Source organism: Zeus faber, assembly GCF_960531495.2.
Source record: "Zeus faber genome assembly, chromosome: 3".
NCBI lineage: Eukaryota > Metazoa > Chordata > Actinopteri > Zeiformes > Zeidae > Zeus > Zeus faber.
In genome coordinates, this window is record NC_137190.1 from 32292371 (window position 1) to 32316110 (window position 23740).

At 40.4% G+C, this 23740-nt stretch overlaps 1 protein-coding gene across 2 annotated transcripts in view; it reads right to left on the reverse strand.

The window, feature by feature from the left end:
- Positions 1–360: 360 nt before the first annotated feature.
- Positions 361–23740, reverse strand: part of LOC307227937 (F-box/LRR-repeat protein 3-like) — a 29740-nt gene continuing 6360 nt past the window's right edge. For both annotated transcript variants that reach the window (XM_079997380.1, XM_079997381.1), the window contains exons 2-6: positions 18588–18810; positions 6233–6397; positions 5317–5439; positions 4160–4331; positions 361–3114 (exon numbers count right to left, since the gene is read on the reverse strand). In XM_079997380.1, coding sequence (XP_079853506.1) covers positions 2474–3114; positions 4160–4331; positions 5317–5439; positions 6233–6397; positions 18588–18809 — 1323 coding nt within the window. In that variant the 5' untranslated portion in view covers position 18810 and the 3' untranslated portion in view covers positions 361–2473. The remainder of the gene's footprint in view (positions 3115–4159; positions 4332–5316; positions 5440–6232; positions 6398–18587; positions 18811–23740) is intronic.

A 23740-nucleotide genomic window follows, 5' to 3' on the forward strand; every position in this document is an offset into this window, starting at 1 on the left:
AAAGAATAGACATTTCCTCCTCAGTTTTCAAAATACTTCAACTTAATAGTGAATCCAGCTCCTCAGCAGCACTGCAATCCTAATTCAACGTGAGAAGGACATGTCAAGTTTAATAATCATCAAACACATTAATCGTTCATAATCATCATTGACCATGGATGATCTTTTAAGTTTCTCACACTTTGATTGCATTAAAAATATATATGTGTGTGTGTGTGTGTGTGTGTGTGTGTGTGTGTTAGTGAGAACACATCAGTTCCATGAAGCCCATTAAAGACCACTGAGAAACATCTTAGAACCAGCTCCATCCTTTTCAGGCCATGAAGACTAAAAAACATTTTGTTTCTTTAATGACGGCTTCACTTACGTTCGATCGGTGTAAAGCCATAATAGTCCGACTAAGCAAAACAAAATAATCCAAAAATGTATGTACATCAAACAATCAAACTATTCATGTACATCAGGATACAAGTATAACCCTAACCCTAATCCACTGACCTACAAGTGAAGATACAAAATATTAAGCAGTACATTCTGGTGGGGAAATTATAAATATATATAATTTAATTTATATATATAATATATATAAATATATTGCCACAAGTTCTTCTACAGAGCGACGGGAGTACTAATGCATTAAAACATAGCGGGCACTAGACGGAAATGCGAGGACAGATTAGATCCGCTACCTTCCCTACACAATATAGAATTAAAAAATAATGACAGAAATACGAACCAATATATGGACCAAAATCCAACACCTGTGTTGGTACTGGAACACCCATACAAATGTCATCAAATCCCATCAACCAGGGCTCTTATTTACATATTTTAATAAATACACTTCATTTCTGGCATCAAACGCTTGTGTGGAAATATCAGGTTTATTCGACATTTCTTGTGCCAGGGATGTGAGTTCGGGCCCACGACACAACGACATTCTTCTGCGGTCATCACATTGCGGATGAATTTCAACAAGGCGTCGATCGAGAAGCCCTCATTCAAGTAATTAAGCGAGATAATAATTGGAATAGTTAAAAATTTAAATAATTGGATACACAAAACTCTTGAGGCGATATATGGAAGACAGAAATAGAGCTTGCGTGCTTTAGCCTTTGCTTGACTTGACCTGTTTGATGGAGTTTTAATATTTGAATCAGATAATCTTTGGATAACTATCATAATTGTGCAGCTAGGGAGGGAATATATTTTCAGATCCCTTTCAGAGATCGTCCTGAAGCCGGTTTGCAAGCAATGCTACGCACGGCTGCCGCAGGCGCTTAAGTGCCTCCTCGCCCGCCGCGAACGGGATGCCAAGGAGCGCGGGCACAAGAGAAAGATTCTCTCTCTCTGATCATTTTCAACGGATCAAAGTTCAGGGTAGTTATTTGATTGGAACATATTATTAAAAAATACCTGGCAAAATAACCCACAAACACCAAAGTCAAACTTAAGTTGCATTTTGCGTTACCTGCGCTACCTTCAAAACCATCCAAACCTGAACAACTATAGCTTATTTTGCTCAAATAATTTTCCTTCAATAGGAGAAAAGTGCATCAGTACAACTGAGTAAATTATATAAAGACTGATCATGAACACGGGCTTGAAGATGTCACTCTCGTCTCGTTTTGTACGTCCATTACAATCGTAGAGAGAAAAGTATATGTATGTGACAAATAATCTCTTAAACTTGAAGACACATACGTTCGGAAATCTGCCCCGCCCACTAGTGTTTGTGACAGTCGAAGCCACTTCAGAGCTGAGTAGTTAGCGCGAAAAATAAAAAAGAAACACCCAAAACCGAGTCAATCTTTGTCAGTCTGATTCATTCTCAGTCATAGAGGAACCCACGGCCCCTGTCATGTCATGTCTGTCTACGTTTTTGAAAAATAAAAAAATGAATCTTGCTGTGGGATGGGACGAACAAAATGCGAGTCATCGTTCAGGATGTTGCAGGGGAACCAGTTTTTTGGGTGTTGCTGTCAATTCCAAAGCGCATGGTGTAGCTGACGGGACCGGGATGAAAGAGTGTATGTATATATGTACATACGTTAAACTGGCACACGTGTGTACTGGTGAAAGTCTCTTAAAAGGAGGGGCCACATACACACACACACACAAACTTGACCACTTAAAATTAAAGCTCGCTCATGGGAGATAAAAATGTGCAAAGTCTTGATTATGTTTGAATTAAAAATATCAAAACCTTAAACCCTACCTCTCTCTGATTTCTAATAGATAGATGGATAAGATACTTTATTGATCTCTAGAGGGACATTGCAGATAATATTTGAGAACAACATGGTGGGGTGGTCGGTCGGGCTGAATGGTGAATGGATTGATCGCAAATGCTATTTGAAACATCTTGAAAAAAAATTGGAAACAGAATGCAATATTTTATCTCCTAAATGTTCAGCCAGAGGAGGGAAACATAGGGGGAGTGTCTCTCACACACACGCACATAGAGATCCCTCTACCAGGTAGGCATCATGTCTGGGAACCAGACACGGCCCAGGTGCTTGGACACCTCCCAGTGGATGTCTTCCAGCCCGTAGCGGTGGTCAGGCACAAGCACCTCCTCCATGATGGAGAGCTGCGTCAGCCTGCGGCCGCACATCTTCACAAACTCCACAAAGGCGCTGCACGACACCTCACACTCCCCGAGGCCGATGGCAGACAGCTGGCCACAGCGCTGCGCGATGCGGATCAGCTCCTCGTCCAGTGGCCGCAGCCCGTTGGCGCACACCACCAGCTCCACCAAGCGTGGGCAGTGCAGCCCCACGCGGCCCAGCACGTCCTTGCTAACGGAGCGGCCGAAGTAGAGGTGCGTGACAGGGATCTCGTCCCGGAAGAAGGGGCCGAACTCGTCCTCATACAGGAAAAAGTACATGACCAGGTTGAACTTGGGCGAGTGACGCACCATGGCATCCCAGCTGCTTTTCTTGATGGTGTGGAAGTGCTGGCCCGGGTTGTCGCTCACCACGTCGATGCGCAGGTGCTCCAGGTGCACGTGCCTCTCTGACGAGAGCGACAGCAGCAGCTCGTCACTCAGGAGGTGGTAGTTCAGCGCCAGCTCCCGCAACCCGTGGCACTGGTCGGCCACGCATAGGATCCCTATGAGAGGAGCAGCACGGGAGGAAGAGGGTCAGGGATGCACTGAGCAGTACCTGCATCGTAGCATGCTTGTAGTAGTGCAACCTTTTTTCTGCGACCAAACACTTTTTACAATGAAATAATCCCACAGTACACCACTAAAAATGTAGTATTATTAGTATTAGTATACATAATTATTGGTATTATGGCCTAACTTGTGCTTGTTCTGATGAACACAGAGCTGCTATCCTGGCAAGAATTGATGAGTTAGCACAGCCTTGCAACTTTGATTTTGCAACACAAAAGCTAATTTCCACTATAACACAAAAAAACGCTTCACTTCCAGTAGTCTATCACTATGCCTCAACACGCCCAAGCTTCATGTGATGACAATTTTTTATTTTTTTTACTTTAATCGATCTGTACAGGAAAATTGTATAATTAGAATTGCCATTAAACAACAATAAAACAGAACAGTTGAATCTAACAACCTGAGAGATGACTAGTGTAAGTTGTTAAATTATAAAATACCCCAAAACATAGAATACCAAACAACACATAGTGTAAGTCAACATCAGGGCAAACATTGGATTAATGCTCCATTAGCTCATAGCCAACCTGAGGCAAGTACATCTTGTTCCAAATTCCATTCCCCTAAAAATCTATCTGTCATCCTGTGCATGACTTCAAGGTTGTGTATATTTTTTTCCTCCTGCATATGTGTGTGTTAATGGACTAATACGTTGCAGTAACAAAAGTGGCCATCAATGCAGCCAGGAAAAAAAAATCTTACAGTAAGTGTGCTCTATAACTGAAAATGTGCTTTTTTTTTTTCTTTATAAATACTGAAGAATATCACTATGTTCTGCCCAGGCCATCTACTAACCCTTTATAAAGAAAAAGGTGATTCCTTTCAAAGTACTTTTTGCCCCAATTTGTTTTTAGTTTTTTGGGTTTCTTTTTAAATTTTGGTCTCTAATGTTCTTTCTCAGTAAAACTTGCCAGAGTGACAATTCTCCTTTTCCCTAAAGCTTCACTTCATGTTAGATTGACTGATAAAGCGAACCTGCAGGTGAGACGTGGGGACAGCTGCTCATCTTCAGCAGTTTGAGCGTGTCGCTGTTATTGGCCACGAGCACTTTCAGGGACGGGTCGTCCACCGGAGTGTCGTCGATCTTCAGCGAGGACAGAGACTTGGAGTTGACAAACACCACCGTCAGCGCTGAGATAAAGTGAGACTGTCGGGAGAGAGTGAAGGAAGATGAAGAGGTTTACTAAAGAGTTCATGTTTTATAACTTTCGGAGAAATAAGTTCACCTCGGCAGCAAAGGAGCATGCATCTTTCATAGATGGAGTAAAATACTCGATTCTGATTGGTCGATCGTGGCAATCAGCGGTCAGTTATTTCTGAATAAGGACTGCTGACTGTTAATAATGACCGTTGTTGCGGGCAACCACTTTTCCCTGACTACTTGTTCATTTCACGTGCCAACATGCTAATGCTAACACTAGCTAGTGGCGACATCTTGTGACACTACATAGAAACTACAAGAAGAAACCTGAAGCGATGAGTGCAGATATGTCAAATTTTTAATTAAAAATAGTAAATAGGTTTGGTGTATGAAGGGAGCAGTATTTTTTTGTATGGTGAATAGTTTGCTATGTTGTTGCAGTGTTTACTACGTTGTTGTGGACTATTTTTCTCACCGGAAGCTGTTAAAACTAGGGATACTAGATATAAAATTTCAAATCATTATTCCATTTCATTGTATTCTTTTATTTGGTAATTGGCGTGTAATAAGCAGGATAATATGCATCTTTGCAGGAAACAATGGTCATGTGACCATATTATTATTTAAAGTGGACTAATGTGCTGGTGAAACAAAGAAAAAAACGTACGCAAATTTGAGCTAATAATAGACAAACTGTTTTTGTCTATTATTAATGTATTTACTTTTACGGAAATCCCCAAAATGAATTTAGGAAAGAAAAAAACAAGGGCATGGTCCAAATTATAAACATAAGCATTAGTGTAAATAAGTATAGACATTCATTTGATTAACACTTTCTTTGGTTAACTAAATAATATACATGTAAGTGATATAAGTCCTATGTCCTAAGTATTCGATATTTATAAGCAACTTCTTGACAAGCCCAAGGCTTATTCCTAAAGTCTGTATAGATCCCAGCCCGCACAGAAAAAGGCCAGGTGCTGGTGCTTACTTTGGGCAGCTCCATGAAGCTGGGCCGTGCTGTAGAAATGAGTCCCAGCGTCTTCAGAGAACAGTTCACTAACTGGGATAGAATGTCGCACGCCGCCTCCGCAGACTCTGTGCTACTGTCCACCTACACACACACACACACACACACACACACACACACACACACACACACACACACACACACACACACACACACACACACACACACACACACACACACACACAGACAGACACACACACAGACACACACACCAATTGTGACAATAATAAAAAGGTGTCATATTTCCTTGGCCAGGGTACCACTTCTGTTCCTTTCTGACTATAAGTGCTACCTCCCTTCCCCTTAGACCTCATTTGGCTCGACCAAAAACAAATGACTAATCGTTCATTTTTAGTCAATGTACATGAATTTGGATGTGTCTTATTGACATGGATTCTTAATTTACAGGTTTCATATGATAAATATACAGCCATTAACCAATGGGAAAAATTCCTTACTGTTGCATCCCTATCAATCCTCCCCAAGACAAATTACATTCGTATATGAAAATGTTCTGGACAGAATAAACCCATTCTGACTAAAAAAATAAATAAATACAATACCTATTCATTAAAAAAAACGCAATGTGGACAGTTTTGGCAACAATAAAAAAAAAAAAAAATTGTAATCTATGATATTCTATGATCCCCAGAAAAAAATCAACGCAATTCCCAAACCATCCCAATATTCAATTAAGATAGGAATTAGCTGACGTTCCAATAATTTCCTGACGTTAACATTATGGTCGGGACCTGGCATGCAATAAATTGGATTTGGGAATCAGAATATAAATTAACATTATGGTAATTTCTCCGATCTATATCTGACATTGTATCCATGTATCTACCCAAACCCTGGTCTCTCCTCCCACGCTCACCTTGAAGCTGACGTACTGCAGGTGGTTGGAGTGCCTCTTGATGATCTGCTTGATGAGGTCAGGATGGGTGGCCTTCAGGTAGGAGCTGGCCGGCCGGTTCAACTCGAACTCGAAGCAGCGCCACAGCTCCGGCATGTGGAAGGCCTGGTTCCAGCCACGGCACACCTGCACCAAAGCCACAAAACCAAGGAATGTTTGAAGATTGAATTATAAGCTCGAACTTGGCGACAGTGCAAGAAACATTTTTGCTGTTGTTTGTTTAAATCATGATAAAATAAATGCACTCATATGCATTCTCAAAAACTAAAGAACTGCGACAACTACTACTACTACAGAAGTTGGTTGTTAACATAGACTTATTTCAAAATCCCTAGATTTGTTTAGAAGAAAAGGTGTAAGCCAACTTCTCGTCATTGTTAAATAACAAAAAGTCCCATCATATTATCATATACGGTATATTTCATATAGTCATATACTGTATGCGTAATGTGTTTTTTTTAATGCAAATGAATAACCCCATCTACTGAACTTGTACATATTTTTTTGTACATATTTCATAAGCTTGAGTGAAAACAAAATTCTCTGTACAGGTACTCCTCACTTAGCGACCTACCTGCGTAACAACCGTTAATACTTACAACCAGCTCTCTGACCACTTGGTATTGTACGCTGCATACAATATCGCGGCGTGCGCGGCTTCTCAGCGTCAAGCATCTCATCGCGCATCACCCTTTATACACTATATACACACTATATAAACAGTATACATCTCATCACCGTTCTCAGTCTCAGCGTCGTTCTCGCAGTCTGTCAGTATTCACTACACTCGTGTTCACAATGGCCACGCTCCCTTACCGTGAAATAACACAGGTCCTCGCTTATCGACCAATTCATTTAACGACCTGGTCCTAGGAACGGAACTCGGTCGTTAAGTGAGGAGTACCTGTAAATGGTCTCAGCAACTGTCATTTTGGTCAAAATAGGCATTACCAAAAATAAATAATCTTTTTAAATATCCTTCTGTGATGCTAGTGCCACCTACATTGGCATTTTCCAGGAGACACGGGTTGATTTCGCTACCGGTTAAAACCTTATTGGTTTACAGATGGCAAGTTACTCCGTCTTGATAACAGTAATAGATAACAGTTAGCATGAAAACTAGGGATGGAGATTTTTTTTTTAGTGATCGACGACTAACAAGAATTTCAGATTGACTAGCCGGGATGTCATCAGCCCCCCCTCCCCACCAACATGGACCATAGCCGCAACCATGTAAGAACAGTTACCATAGTACTTAATTAATATATTTACAACAGGTGCTATTTAAAATTATTATATTATCTTTAAATAGGCCATGTGCTGAAGTGGGAGACGATGCTGTAGCCGCAGCCCGAGCCACAGGAGCCGGAGCTTGCTGCTTTTGTGTTCTAATAATTTAAGTAAAAGTGTGGTCCGATTCAACAAAATATGAATCAATATGTCCACATGATTTGTCCACTTGAGAGGGCAGAACAGAGACCGGCAGCTTGTGAGAAGTGCCAGTATGCACCATAATAGTAGTTAACGTTATGGATATGATTTAGATTGTGCTATCCAAGATAAGATAATAATGTTAAACAGGACATGATGCTGGGATATGATGAGTAGAATAAGGAAAAAAGTCAGATTAGAGAAGAACATACAGAGCAGAGACAAGACGCAGTGGGTGGGGGAGAAGAGACGCACTTGCAGTAGTGGTGAAAAGTTCGGCTTTAATGAGCCAGATGACCAGCTCACTGAAAAGAGCCGGCTCTTACGGCTCCAAGCAATTCTTTTAACTATGAAATTGCATGAAATAATTTATTACACAAAAAAAAAAACATTCTTTATAATAATTAAATCTGACAGGACGCTATAGTGATAATAATGTCTTATAAGAGATGACTAAATGAAAGTGGCTACCAGTACACATAATACTACTTTATGAACTACTATACTATATGTATATGACATAGTACTATATGAAATAATGTAAATATTTTTCCAAATAGACAATACGTGCTACAGTGACAAAACGAAAATAGTCTTACCAGAGATGACAAGATGAAAATGGCTACCAGGACACATGAGGCTTGAGCAGATTTACGATTAAATCGTCTATTGGCGATTGTCTCCATCGATCCCAATTGACAATGTTGACAAACTAATTATTTTATTTATTTTATACGTCAAGAAAAATCAGAGAATTGAAATGGTGTAAGTGCTATTTGAAATTATTCTTTGATCGTTCCAAATAGGCCAGTGGGAGCCGAAACTGTAAATTCGTCAACAGAACCCAGTTTCGTTCTTGGTAGCAGAGCCAGCTTAATCTCACCAGATCTGCATTAAAAATTCCACAACAGGGGGATAGGACACAGCCCTCTCTGCTGGAACGGAGGTGGCGAGTATAGCGAGGTACTGCCTCGCAAGGACGCAGAGATGTTTGAAGCGGGATTCGTTGTATTGCCACAATAACACGGGATTGTCATCAGGTGAGATGCATGGCTCGTTAAAGTAGTGATCCATTTCGTCTTGGTCAGTGTCCTCGACACTGTAATCCTCCTAAAGTAGAGCACTAAGAAGGTTCTGAAGGTTGTTTATCACGGGGTACACCAAGGAAATGGAGACGTGTCTCACTGCAGAGAGCTGTAGCGGCGCACTTAATTGATCAAAGTAATAATAATAATAATAATAATAATAATAGCTGTATTTAAACAGCACCTTTTAAAAACAGTTTACAAAGTGCTTTGACAGATGAAATAAAAGCAGTGTTCAGATCATGAATTTAAAAGCCAAAAGAACATTAACAAACAGGAATTAAATTCATTAATTAAATTGTAAAAGCGGATAAAGAGACAACAAATAAATAGATCCAATAAGATAATAAGAAATAGAAATAAAAGCAAAAATAAAAATGAATAAATAAGTAAATAAAAATTAAATGGATAAAGAAAGGAGGTGACATCACATAAAAGCAGATCGATAAAAATGGGTTTTGAGAAGTGATTTAACAGAAGTCACTGACTCTTCCAAATTAATCTCCTCAGGTAGGTCGTTCCAAAGTCGAGGGGCCCTGACAGAAAAGGCACGGTTACCTTCAGTTTTAAGTTTAGACTTAAGAACAACCAGGAGGGCCTTGCCTGAGGATCTAAGGCTGCACACTGTCTCATATCAGGGCAAAATATGTGTTATGTAGCTTGGAGAAAGACCCAGACATGCTTTAGAAGTGATCAGTAAAATCTTAAAACCGATTCTGAATCAAACAGGAAGCCACTGGAGAGAAGCCAGGATTGGGGTGATGTGATGTCGTCTTTTGGAACTGGTAAGAAGCCTGGCTGCTGTGTTCTTAACAAGTTGGAGGCGAGAGAGTGACTTTTGGTTGACGCCAGAAAGGAGGGAGTTAAAGTAGTCTAGTCGTAATACCGTTGATTACTTTTTTCAGGTCACTGTGTGAAAATATTGGTTTGATTCTTGAAATGGTTTTCAGTTGAGGAAAGAGGACTGGACAATTTTTTAAATGTATTATTCAAAGTTTAGGGTGGAGTCAAATAGTACTCCCAAGTTTCTGGCAAAAGACTTCACATTTGCAGACAGAGGGCCATGGCCACTCTCAATATGGCTGGTAGAATTTGGTGAACAGTATGACTTCTGAATTTGAATTATTGAGTTGAAGAAAATCCTGTGCCATCCAACGGTTGATATCATTGGGACAATCTACAACAGCAGCTAGGCTGTTTGGATCACCAGGTCTCAGATGAAGGTATACTGTATCTGTGGGTCGTCTGTGTAGCAATGAAAAGAGACATTGTGTCTTTGGATAATTTGGCCAAGAGGCAGCACATAGATGGAAAATAAAATTGGACCTAAAATAGAACCTTGCACTGCAGGTAATTTGAGCTGTGGAGGATTCGTCATTACATGGAGTCGTTACCTATGGAGACTGCAAAGGTTCTTTCTAAAAGGTAGGAATAAAACCAGCCAAGTGCAGTGTCCTTGATACCAATCCAGGTGTTAGGACGGTCAATTAAAATGGCATGATCTATAGTGTCAAAGGCTGTACTGAGATCTCAAAGAATTAAGATTGCACTATCCCCCCCTGTTATCTGTTAAAAGGATATCGTTGGTTACTTTTAGGAGGGCAGTTTCTGTGCGAGGTAAAGCTCTAAAACCAGACTGGAATTTCTCAAAGATGTAATTATGACACATAAAAGCCAAAAACTGGGTTGATACCACCTTCTCTTAAACCTTTGAAAGAAATGGAAGTTTAGAAACAGGCATAAAAGTGTTAAGAACAAAGGGATCAAGGTTAGGTTTCTTTAAAAGAGGATGGACCACAGCATGTTTAAAAGCAGAAGGAAAAATGCCTTTCTCCACGGAGATTGCTATTTATAATTGATAATATACTGGGTCCAATTGTGTCAACCACCTCCTTAAGAAATGTGGCGGGAATAATATCAAGGCTGCACGTAGTTGATTTCATGTGGGATAGAGTTTCAAGTAAAAATGATAGTGACACAGTTTCAAAGTTGCTAAATAACTGTCAATGTCCCGATAACTGTCAATTATCACCAGGTCCTTACAATTTAACATAAAACCAAGCTGTTCAAATGATATAAAACTACTATGTGAAACAAGAGTGCTTTTAAAATCCTTTCTATAGATAACAGCAACACCCTAGGGGCCTGAGAGTCTGGGTTAGTGGAGAAATGGAAAATCTTCAATAAGAGGACTGTAGTCTCCCTGAAGGATCCAGGGGGAAGGCAGTGGGTCTGACACAATGCGCTGTTAGTTCGTATTTAAAGCACTGTTTATAAGGCCAACAAAATCTTCTTTAAATTCCTCCCATTGCTGCGTTTTAAGGTCGTTGGTGTCCACATGCATCACAACAGCAAAGACTGATGGGTGATGGATAAGCAGCTGTGGGATGGCAATGTTAGAGCGGTAGAGCTGGTGGTCTGGTGGTCTAGTGATCTGAAGGTTGCTGGTTCGATCCCAGGCTCCTCCTGCGAGCATGCTGTAGTGTCCTTGAGCAAGACACTTTGCTCCTGATGGCTGCGTCCGTCGGTGTTTGAACAATTGTAAGTCGCTTTGGATAAAAGCGTCTGCTAAATGTTATGTAAATGTGACTTTGGTAAGGTTAAACGTATGGTGAATTTTTATTTTTTTCTAACTATAGTCTGTGCTTTGTTAATAGATTTTATCGCAAAGCATTCCAAATTGGTAAAACTAAATTGATCAATATAAATAAAAAAGAAATTGCTTCCAAAATATGTTTTAAGACATCGCGGAGAGCAGATATGATGCATAGTAGCAGCAGAAATGAAATATTTTTTGGTTTATAAAGAGTTATTCTTTTTAAATTTACTTTATTTTCCCTTTTGTGTTCTAGTGTCATCCGCTGGTTGAGATAAGATAATCGTTTATCTATCCCACAGAGGGATAGTCTGCAGTGTTGCAGAAGTAACAAATTGAATGGCACAAAGCATTAGAAAATTGGTCATTCTAAATCAAAGGATAAGATAAATAACTAAACAGTATAGATTAAACACTAAACATTAAATCATGATATTGCATGAGTGAATTGTAAGTCTTGGTGTGATATACAACTGTGTTTGTACGTTTCGAATCATTACCAATTATTTTTTGTTTTTATCATTAAGGCTGGTGATTAAGTTTAATCAAACAACATTATTAATATTATTTTTTTTTCTTTGTCTTACTCAAGAAGTAATCTCGATTTGACATTGAATAAGGTAGATGTCGATATACAGTATAAAACTGAACAAGTAGTTTAACAAAGAGGAATAATGGTTTTGTATACAAGAGAGGTAATGCATTGTGTACATCCGTTTACTAAAAATTGAAAAACTTAAATAAATGTGAAATACTTGGACATTCAAAAGTTTTAAGCAGGAATCCACTGACTGCAGTTTTGACCAGTGTAGATGTGACTGCGTCTGATTGGGAAGACTTGGAGGACTGACAAAGAGATCAGATCAAAGAGAATTGCTCTACAATTGAGTAAGGCCATAACATGTCCAGCATTCAAAGGTCCTTGTAAATTATTGATGTTAATACCATTTGTATTTAACTGATTTGCAAATTTGATTATTTAATAGGCTCAATTGGAATTATTTTGAGATTATATGCATGCAAGTATATAAATGGAGAGACCTTGATTGAATTTAGCTCTCTATCCCATATTGAGCTCCATCGTTAAAATTTATAAAAGCATCAGATATTATAGAGTGCATTAAAGAACTAGAATAATTCTTGATTAGTTCTTATTTTAATATGACATTCTAGTTGTCTGGTCTAGTTGTTGAAACAATCTTCAGAAGCTGAGTTAAGGATTACTGTGTGAACACTCAGGCACACTGTTGTCAGAGCACCCTGGAGTGATTATCCCATGACACTGCTTCTTACAGTGGTATACCTTTCCTTTCATCTTATGACGATGTATGAGAACAATACATTAAGCACCTTAAGGTTTTTTCACACAAGCCCAAAAACCTGATATCCCGCTGAGAGACTTGCCTACTCCTGCATTTCCGAGAAGGTCTGTGAAAACCTTGTATACGAGATCCAGTTTAGCCAAGATCAGGCTGATTAACTTGGGACATTTTCTGAACAACAAAAAAAGCTTCTGCTATGGAAAATCAAATGCAAGCGTTGACTCCTGCTGATCCTTCCCTCCACCAACAAACATGAAATGTTTGGCCTCCAAGTACAGCAGACGCACAATTGGAAAAGATGTTGTGCACAGTTGAGGAGCCTAATCAACTGTGCTCCTTTGGAACTGGATTCGATGATGTCACTGCATCAGAAAACATGAAACTGAATGACTGCAAATGGAATTTCTTCTCCAACTGAGAGCTGTGGAATGACTGAGCACCTGAAGTCCTGCTGGAAATGATATCTGTGTGATTACCATAAGGACTGCTTCTGTGTTTTCTCAGCCATTGTTTTATCAATCTGTCTATACTGATAGTACACAGATTATAGATGAAAGTGAATGTTTATCTAATTGACAAATATGTTATTAATGGCCCTTCTAGGTTTTCGATTGTCTCAATTTGAATGCTGGCTATGTTATTGTCATTATACATATATATTTGCTTTAAAAAAGGTGTTATAACCTCTCAATTTTTCTCTAGTCAGACTGCAGAATGATGGGACTTATAATTGAATACTCCCTGTCCAAAAGGTAAGACTAGCAGTTCAAAGCCTAGTACATAATGTATGTCATTTTTAGGAGCTGAGTAACGTAAATTGACCATGAGATAATCGATCGTTGATCAAATGTTATTTATCAACACCAGTTAGGCTCCTATTATATTGATGACGTTAGGGTTCTATTAGATTGGTGACTGCTGACATCTCAGGCTTATTGTTTGCAGTTATTAATTGTACCTTTAAGGGTATAAGTAAGAATTATACAAATAAATAAATAATACATTTAAATAGGAATATAGTGTTGAGCACTAAATATAAAAATGTTTTAGTATGTGAATCACATTTTTCCTTACCCTCTCTAGTTGCTTAACTCATTGTCTAAGTTATGTGAAGCCTCCGGTAATGTTTTCTTCTGACACATTACGGAAATTTATTTTGACTGATTTTGAATTTATCAATGGCAGCACACTAATTAGAATATTGTAGATTGTTGATCCGCTTGTGTCGTAGATACACAGGAATTCCTAAAATACTTAGAACAAGATGTTTACAGTTTATTTTTTTTCTCCAGTCGGCACAAAAGAACGTTCATTATTTGAGTCATGACATTTATTTTATTTTAACTTTGTCTCCTCAGGGTCGCACCCTGGCATGGCCTTTCTTGGCTGTTGTGGTTATTGTTGTTTTTGGATCATGGAATGAGGCAATGCTTGCCAAGCCATTACACGGTAGAACCTTTTGTTGTTTTTCGAACATTTTTTTTGCACCAGCTCCATGTTGGGTTTGCTGGATTACTTTAACTGTGGATGAATAAGATGGTTTAATGTATGTGTGTTGTTGCAATTTTATGGAAATGAATTACGTCTTGTTGCATACTTTGCTTGGAAACTCAGTGCTGGGGTCATTGGGTTGATTACATGCTGTAGCCTTTATCTTGCTACGAAGCAAACCGGTTCATTTCTCTCAGACATCACCTCTCCATCATCAACATGTGCAACTTTCACTTTGCTTACTCCAACTTCTCTTCTTCACTCTTATGGAGATTCGCATGATTGCTTGACAGCGATAGCCCTTGTGGCTTCGCCCTGCCCAGATCTTGCTACTGAATTTGTTGAAAAGTTCAACTACAATGATTTAAACTCATGAGTACAACAAAAGGAGGGTTTTTGTTTGGTTTGTTTGTCTGTCATCTGTTTTTGTATAAAACAGTCTGTCTATCTTTGTACAACTGGTTGTGTTTCTATTGTGGTAAACTGTTTTTTGTTTATATTTTGATTGCATGAATATGTACAGGCAAGTGTGATACGGTGTGGTGTAGCTGATTGATGAGACATATTAAACATCTGTTTAATGTTGCATTTTGATCTTCTTATTTGTGTTGTTTACATTAATGTACTTGACCCCATCTCTATAGGAAATTTGGAGCCAATGCAGCCAATAAAGCCACCGTACCCAATTTTTGCTCTGTCTAATGATGGTTCTCCTCCACAGATGAGGACACAGGCTCACTAACTTTGTTTTTTCCTCTACTCAAAGGTATCCTGCACTAAATTATTGGAGTGGCAGAGCTGCTTGGTACAGTATGTGAGTATCTGAGCTGTATCGTTCCCACAAGTTTTTTCATTGTTTTACTTGTTTGACATATGGTAGGTACCATTTGGTCCTGACACTATGTTAGCATTCACCATCAGTTCAGGGGATCTCTTGACTTTCGGCATAACCTTCTTCTACATCAAACGCACCTAGAACCTATAAGGGAAACTAGAAAAGTGTAACATTAGTTTGGCTAGGCTGATTAAACATAAGAGAGCAACAGCAGAATACTCCCAACGAACTTGAGATAGTTGAGAAAGACGCCCGTGCTATTCTAGAACTGCTAACCCTTGAAGTTAAGATAGAGCGATATCTAACTTGACATAGCTATAGCTAAGTAGGTATAGATAGCTATACCTACTTACAACACTCAGATAGCCGACACAAACTCTCATCCTGCTAAATCTGGTTCCACCTGTTTCCTCTCTTCATAACTGTTCCCATTCTACGGCCTGAAGATCCCTGGACAGCAAACATCAGACCAAGTGGGGCATATGTAGCGAACACTCTTTCATAAACCCGGATTTTATCACAGAACTGTGACTTAATCCTCACCTTTGGATATAGAGGAAAAGATTACAGTCTGAACATCTGGATTGGGCCTGTATCCTGGCTCAATGGAGCCACTAAATCTGAGCAGGAGGGCCCCAACCCCAGCAGAAACTACACCCCCTCTCCGCCCGTCTCAACATTTGAATATGCAAATTAAAGACACGATGCCAGACACACACACACACACACACACACACACACACACACACACACACACACACACACACACACACACACACACACACACACACACACACACACACACACACACACACACAACTCTATCGTCCCCCACCTAACTCGCACAAAGGTGTGAATTTCCTCCGGATTCCCTGCCTTGAATTGATAACACGCCAAGGGGACCTCTCTGGAAATATTGTCTGTTTCTATAAAAAGGGTATTAAGCTGAATTATGCATTGAATCAATCTGTAACAAAACCATAGCTGCTTTCACACATGCACTGCAATCCTGAAGTTATCCAGACATTACCCGGAGGAGCTGTACGTGTGAACGCAAATGTCCCAATGATTACATTACCCAGACTTTACCCAGCCAGCACTCTAGTACAAAGTCTGCATAATGTCTGATTGAGCAGTATGTGTGAGCAGAGCAGGTCATTGTCCGGAGGATTCACAGCGAGCGAGTGGGCATGTCACGTGTTGATGACGTCTCTGTCATGCGCCAGTTATTTACCTTCATGCGGATTTTCGTGCACGGAGCATAGCTGCTTCATACTCCTTTATGCTTGCCTTTATATTCCTTTCTACTCTTCTGTTTATATTACATCCAAATACATGGCGTATCAATGCCAAAAAAGTATTAGCATTAGCCTTGTCCACTATCTAGGGTTTGCTAAATCTCTTCAGTGCCATCGCATCACATCCTGCCTCATGCCCGCTCTACCCAGGCTCCGCCCTTCATCTAAACCAAACAGAGTATTTCCAGGTAGTGTAAACACGTCTGACACAGACAATCTACGGGTGTGTGCTACATGAGTGAAAGGGAAACTCCGGACAATGTCCGGACCTGATGATCCGGACATTGTCCGGGGTGCATGTGTGAAAGCAACTTATGTTTAAGATACAAATGTTTTCATTGAAGTGGATTGGGACCCAGTCTTTCTACACCAAGGGATGGAGGAGATATTTATGCCTTGACCTCAAGGTATTTCTCTCATGGACCGCTACCGCACCCCTGTGGTCGGAAAGATAAGAACGTCTCCGCCACCTCTCAGCGCTTCGCACCCCGTACCATGTGCTCCACTCCAATAAGTGTGTCAAGTGTTAATAACTAGTGTTTACTCCTCCGTGATTGTATCATGAGTGCGATGTTAAAACTTATTCAATGCTTGAATGTCTTCATAAATCACCGGAAATGATTTAATTTGGCATATAACCTCTTTACTTTACGATGTTCAATTCCTGGATTGACGGTCAAATGTAGAAAGACGTGTGAAATGTTTGCGTAAATTAGATATCTAGATAGCAAATAGAATATATTGTAAACTTGGCCACCAGGCGGAGACAAGTAACATCTTCCCGAGGGATTGGTTTAAAGACACACCCCGTTTCACCTAGTACCAAATCCAACCATTTTGTCAACAGGTCTCCTGGGAAAACAACCTACACCATCTTCTCTACTTTTCCCGAGCTCCATCTTCTAAAGTTTTTATTTGCTCAAGTTTCCTCTCTGTAATTTTCCCCCTTTTTGGTTTACTGAAAACCATCTATAGCGCCAACGTGCCGCGATTTCCATTTCTATTTTCTGATTTATTTTTATAATTGCCTACGTTTTGAGAAAGTTTTGCAATCTAGCAACCCGATCTCTCGAGTTAATAACTTTGCAAATTTCGCCGCCATTGACGCTACTTGACAGTTATTTTTGATCAAGTCAAACCAGTAGCAGTTCAAATCAAACCACTCCCGGTCCATCACACAGATCCGATAATGCCGGATTTACAGACATCCAACAACCTCCAACTTGCCGGAGCGAATTACCCACGCTGCCCTGAATGTGAGGACGGAGGACCCAATGACCCGCCCTTTCTTCTAAACTTGACTCTGCACTACAGGGTATATCTTACCATTGGAGAGCATCGTATCAAAGCAGAAGAAGCGGACACAACAGGTCTTCCAGCAGCTGTAGAGAAAAGCATACTGTACGCTCGACAAGTTGAACCAGCAGAAAAATCCTTCTGCCTTGTATGCGATCGGAGTTGGTGTCTAGGAGATCTTAAACCTTTAGATTAGAACCTTAAATTATATTTATTTGTCCGGTCCCTTTATTATATCCATAATATCACACACTCTCTCCATTACTGCCAATCAGCAATTACTTTGTTCCGTAAATGCTTTTCTTATCTGTTTTTATGGATTTTCTATTATTTCATTTGTTATTTGTGGGTACGGTGGCACAGTGCATTGCACTGCATTGCACTGCTGCCTCCCCGTGCATGTTTGCATGTTCTCCCTGTGCTCACATGGGGTTTTCTCCATGTAACATCAGTAAGGACCCCGACCAAAAACCTGCAGAACATCGTCGTCTGACCAGTGACGGACATTAGTAACTGGTCCCCAGGCACGTCGCTGTATGATGCCCACTGCTCCTGGCTGCCCCCCAGAGGAAGGACATCCCCGGATGGGTCAAAAACAGATCTCATTTCACCGGCCACCATTTGAAGCGTGTCTGTGTGTGTGTGTGTGTGTGTGTGTGTTGCTCGCCATGAGTGCATGTGTTGTGGTGTGTGTGCCGTGTGAAAAATAAATATTCTTCTTCTATTTTTCATTTCTATTTATTCCTATTATATACCCATTATTTATCTCCCGTGAGTACTGAGATCCCTGAAGAGAAACTAACCGTACGCCTAAAATATGAGATTGACTGATTTGACTAAGCAAAATGGTGCTCTTACGAGACAATTCATTAATTATTTATCTAATTATTAATTTTCAATTAATTATTAAACACTATATTGTAGTAATTACGCTACACATTGTACCTTAAAACCAAGCATACCTGTGAGGCGAAAGCACGGTCCAGCAGAGGTAGGTACTGGAAGATGTGAAGCAGGATCTCCTGGGGTAGACGCTCCCAGACGACCCCTTCTTGCTCTTCCTTCTCATCTCCTGCCGGCTCTTCTCTCGTCTGTTTGCGGGAGTGCTTGCAGCATGCCAGGGAGCTGACGACGGCACCGCCACCTCCCTCTTCTCTGCCGTTCTCTCTAAGACCCCTTTTCATTCTAGACACAAATATATAGGGAGTACAGAGGACTTAAACTTTCTCAAACTTTCTGTTTGAGGGGGGTCTCAAACATAAAGTATCTCCTGGGGGCCCCTGTCGAGTTGACAATGTACATCCTGGGGACCATCACACACACACACACACACACACACACACACACACACACACACACACACACACACACACACACACACACACACACACACACACACACACACACACACACACAGTGACAGTTTCTATTAAAATATTTTTACAGAACATATATATATATTTTGACTGATATTGTTTTGTTACATATTGAAAAAGTTCTCTCACGAGGAGGGTTTAATTATTGATGCCGTGGTAAATATTAAACAAGTAATTTTAAAATAATATATGTAATATAGACTTGCCTATGTAAACTACACTTGCCAACCTTGGGAAAATATTTTTAAAACCACATTAGTGTAACAGGGAGTGACCGTGTAGTAAAACCGTGGCGTTTAAGTTACTGCAGCTAAATGACTCCATCAGCTATTCACACCGTAGCCATCTCGTAGTGAGCCTAATCACATTGTATGTGAGCAACTATAACTATATATAGTAATTTATCTCATTTTGATATACCCCTTGAAATGCATCATCTCGTAAAGTTACCAAACATGATTACCAACTGGAGATACACAAATTGCAATTTTCTTGGCCAATTCAGATTCCTGATTTATTTATTCTGACCTGCAGTCTGACCTGCAGATTCCGATTTCCGATCTGCTGTACGATGACAAATACATCATGTGATCTGATCACGCTCACGTGATAGGACAGCTGCACATACAGACTACCGCTGCAATTTTCAGTTACCACAATAGTGAGATTGCTGATTTTGACACTGTGTTTACTCTTGTTCATTATTCACCATGGAACAATAATAGAACATGAAACTGTCCCTGAGTTCCAATAAAATAGAATGTGGGACTGTCACCCAGTTTCAGTATAATTCAACCTAGAACGCTCACTGAGCTTTAGTAGGACACAACATATAACTAACATGGAAATGTCCAATTCAAACTTCAAATGAAAGTCTCTTTCACTTTTAAGTGTAAATATACATTTATATTATATTTATATGGTACTTTGCAAATAAATTGCAATCATAACAAAATATAAAATAAATGGCCGACTCTTCTCACTCTCGTTCACTGGAATTCCTCTTTCACTCACCGTGCATTAAACCAACTGAATCAAATCGAACGACTCGTTTTACTCGAAATTGACTCGTCAAGAACAGTCTGCAAAAAGAGTCAAAACTTTTCATCACTCACAGAGCTCCTCTGGTCTGACACAGTCTGGTGTCCAAGCACCTGCCCCACGGTGCCCTTCTTATCAGGCACACTTTTTGTTTTTTATTTTAAAATAATAGGTTTCGAGATAGTGGATTGTCTGGGCAAGATATATTCATGAGAACTCATGAACCACGCACCTCAGCGCACCTGCGATGTGCGCACAGCGGCTTCGCTGTGCTGCTCCGTTTGCCCAGAATGGCAAAATGCCTAGAGCCAGAGCTGGGGGTCCATGTGCCTTTTCTTTTTTTTTCTAAGCACCTGCCCCTAAAGGTCTCTGTATGGGACTGTAAAGGGAAAGTGAGACCCAATCATCAGTGGAAATTGGACAGCTCTGAGCGGAGAGGGGGAGAGCCTCCGCCCCCCCTCTCCCCAACCGGTTTCAGAACACAGTAAACTGCACTCACACCGTTTCCATTCTCGGATTTTTCCTGGCTGACAAAAAAATAAATAAACAGGGAAAAAAAAAAAAAAAAAAAAAAAAAGTCATCAATGTCAATCGCGATCGATGGAGTCGATCGCCAATAGATTATCTAATCGTTAATCCCATGTCCATGCCTAGTGTGAGTATTGGAGCATTTTCACGAGTACAGTACATGAGAACAATATCGGCGTGTACTTTTGACTGGCACAGAATCTGATATATCTGACACTGATCGGCCTTGAAAACCGACCAATTCCAGTCAACGGCCGATCAATCGGTGCATCTCGGTCAATGCGGTCACATTTTTGTGCTATATTATACTGTAACTCTCCCACTTTCCCATTTTACCTCAGCAATGCAGTGTTACACCTCGGTGGAAAACAAAGTACCGCTGCACTCAGTGTGCTGCGTATCAGCGGATGTTTATTGAGAGGAGAGTGAGGCCTTACAGAACCACAGGTTGTAGCATGTGGCCCATTCCTAAGGATGTAGTTTAAATAACCAATAAACATACGGTATTGTTTGGTATTTATTGATTGAGTTATTTTCTTAATTAATTAACAATTATATATATATAATTTTCAAATGTATTTATTTATTTATTTTGCGTAGTTTCAGCTGGCATTTTGTACCTGCATATTTTGACTAAGAATTGCGTAGTTGGTACACAAAATGCGTGCAGTTTGGCAGGTCGGATATTCACATTAAAAAAACAATTGAAACACAATTACATATACACTACTCACAAAAAGTTAGGGATATTTGACTTTAGGGTGAAATTTATGGAAAATGTAAAAAGTTCATGCTACAGTGATATTATATCATGAAAGTAGAGCATTTAAGTAGAAGCATGCAATGGTGATTTCCTCATCTCAAACAATTTATTGAAACAAAAGCCAACAACAGTGGTGGGTTTACCACAACAAAAAATGTCAATGTCTAAATAACTTGTCATGTGCCCTTGAGCATCAATTACAGCTTAACAACGACGTCTCATGCTGTTCACTTATTGTCTGCTGAGGCATGGCACCCCACTCTTCTTGAAGGGGGCCCTCAGGTCATTGAGGTTCTGGGGTACAGAGTTACGAGCCTCTACACGGTGACTCAGCTGATCCCATAGTTTTCTATGGGATTCAGGTCTGGAGAAAGTGCAGGCCACTCCATTTGAGGTGCCCCAGTCTCCAGCAGCCGTTCCCTAATGATGCCACCTCGATGAGCTGGAGCATTGTCGTCCATGAAGATGAACTTAGGCCTGTGTTGTTCATGCAGGGGCACAATGACTGGATTAATGATGTTATTCAGGTAGTATGGGCTTGTCACTGTACCATTCACAAAGTGTAGGGCAGTTCTGTATTGACTAGACACACCTGCCCACACTGTAACACCACCACCACCAAATGCTCGTCTGGTGACAACAGTGGCTGATGCATAGCGCTCTCCTTGACGTCGCCAACATCGTTGGCGGCCATCATTTCTGCTCAACGTGAATCGACTTTCATCAGAAAACAGCACTGAGGCCACTGGTCCCTCGTCCAGCGTCAATGCTCCCTGTCCTGTGCAAGACAATGATGCCTGTGCCTGGTGGTGTGGTCAGGTACCCTTGCAGGTCGTCTAGCACGCAGACCAAGCTGATGTAAATGGTTTTGAATGGTCTGACGTGACACTTGGGTGCCTCTCACCTCCCTTAAATGCGCCTGGAGTTGAGTGGCATTCATCATCCGGTTCCGCAGGGCACTGTTCACAATGAAGCGCTCATCAGTGTGGGATGTGGCCAAAGGACGTCCACTTCTATACCTTTCTGTAACTCTTCCAGTCTCTCTGTATCTCTGTTGCAACCTGCTGATGACACTCTGTGACACTCTACGCTCAGTGGCCACTTCCCACTGAGAACATTCTGTTTGAAGCCTCACAATGGCGAGGTACTGTTGATCAATTGTTAGGTGTTGTCTTGGTCTCACGATGTCAAAATGTGAACAGCATGATGAAGAGGACTGTTTAAATATGAATGAATTTTGCCGTTCAGCTCCTTGTTAGAGAACAGCAAGTTGCAAAAAGTACTGAAACATTGAACAGTTGGACATGTGCATTCAAAAGTTTAGAGAAGGTCAAATTAAGTTCACCTGTAAAGATTATAGTGCATTTTAGGTTCATCCTGAAATTTCACCCGAAAGCCGAATATCCCTAACTTTTTGTGAGTAGTGTATTTGTGCATATGTACATGTGCAATGATGGATGTTACAGCTTTGTTATTAGTTATTAAACTTCTAGCAACAAAATAAAAAAATCAAAAGTGGTTGGATGTCAATCCCCTGAAAATTCGAAGAAGAAGGAGAATCCATACTAGTGTCTTATGGACAACACTGAAGTTGGCTTCCGAGTCGCAGTTTCCGATTCGGCAGTTTTGGGGGAAAGTTAGGGGAACCGTAAGTCTGAAGTTAGCTCCCAATTCGTAGCTTCTGATTCAACTTAACTCGATCTGTACTTATAGTAGTCAAACTACTTTACTTATAGCAGTCAAACCTGGACTAGATTATAATAAGAAGCCCATATTGCATTTCTAACTCAGTTTCTGATTTCTGAAAGTATTATTTTATTTGTGAAAACAGGAACAACTTGTTTTTACTGTATTTTTTCCAAACTGGCCACAGAAAATCAGGTACAAATCGAACACTACTGTACTTATAGCAGTCAAACCTGGATTAGGTTATAATAAGAGGCCCATATTGTATTACTAGCACAGTTTCTGATTTGTGAAAGTAGTATTCTGTGGCAGTCTCGCCTACCACTCACCCCCCAAGTGGTGTGTTCAGGGACCTCCTGCACAGAGACACAGGAGACAGGGTTTTAGACACCTGTTTATTGTAAAGAGTGGGCCAGCTGTAATTGGCCCAGGAGCAGATAGAAACATGTCATGACACATGACTCTCTCCTTAGTGTGTGTGGGGATGGTGGTTTTACCTGCTGCTTGTTAGACCAACCAAGAGCAACAGGTATGCAGCCACTCTGATCCCAATTACCTAGATCCAGGTCAGGTGTCACTGCTCAAACCACACCCCCCCCACACCACATATTCAGGAACAATGTGGATTTTGCTGTATTTTTTCCACACTGGCAAAAAAACATATATTTCAAAAAACGACTGTAGCTATAACTGTCAAATCTGGACTAGATTATGATAAGAA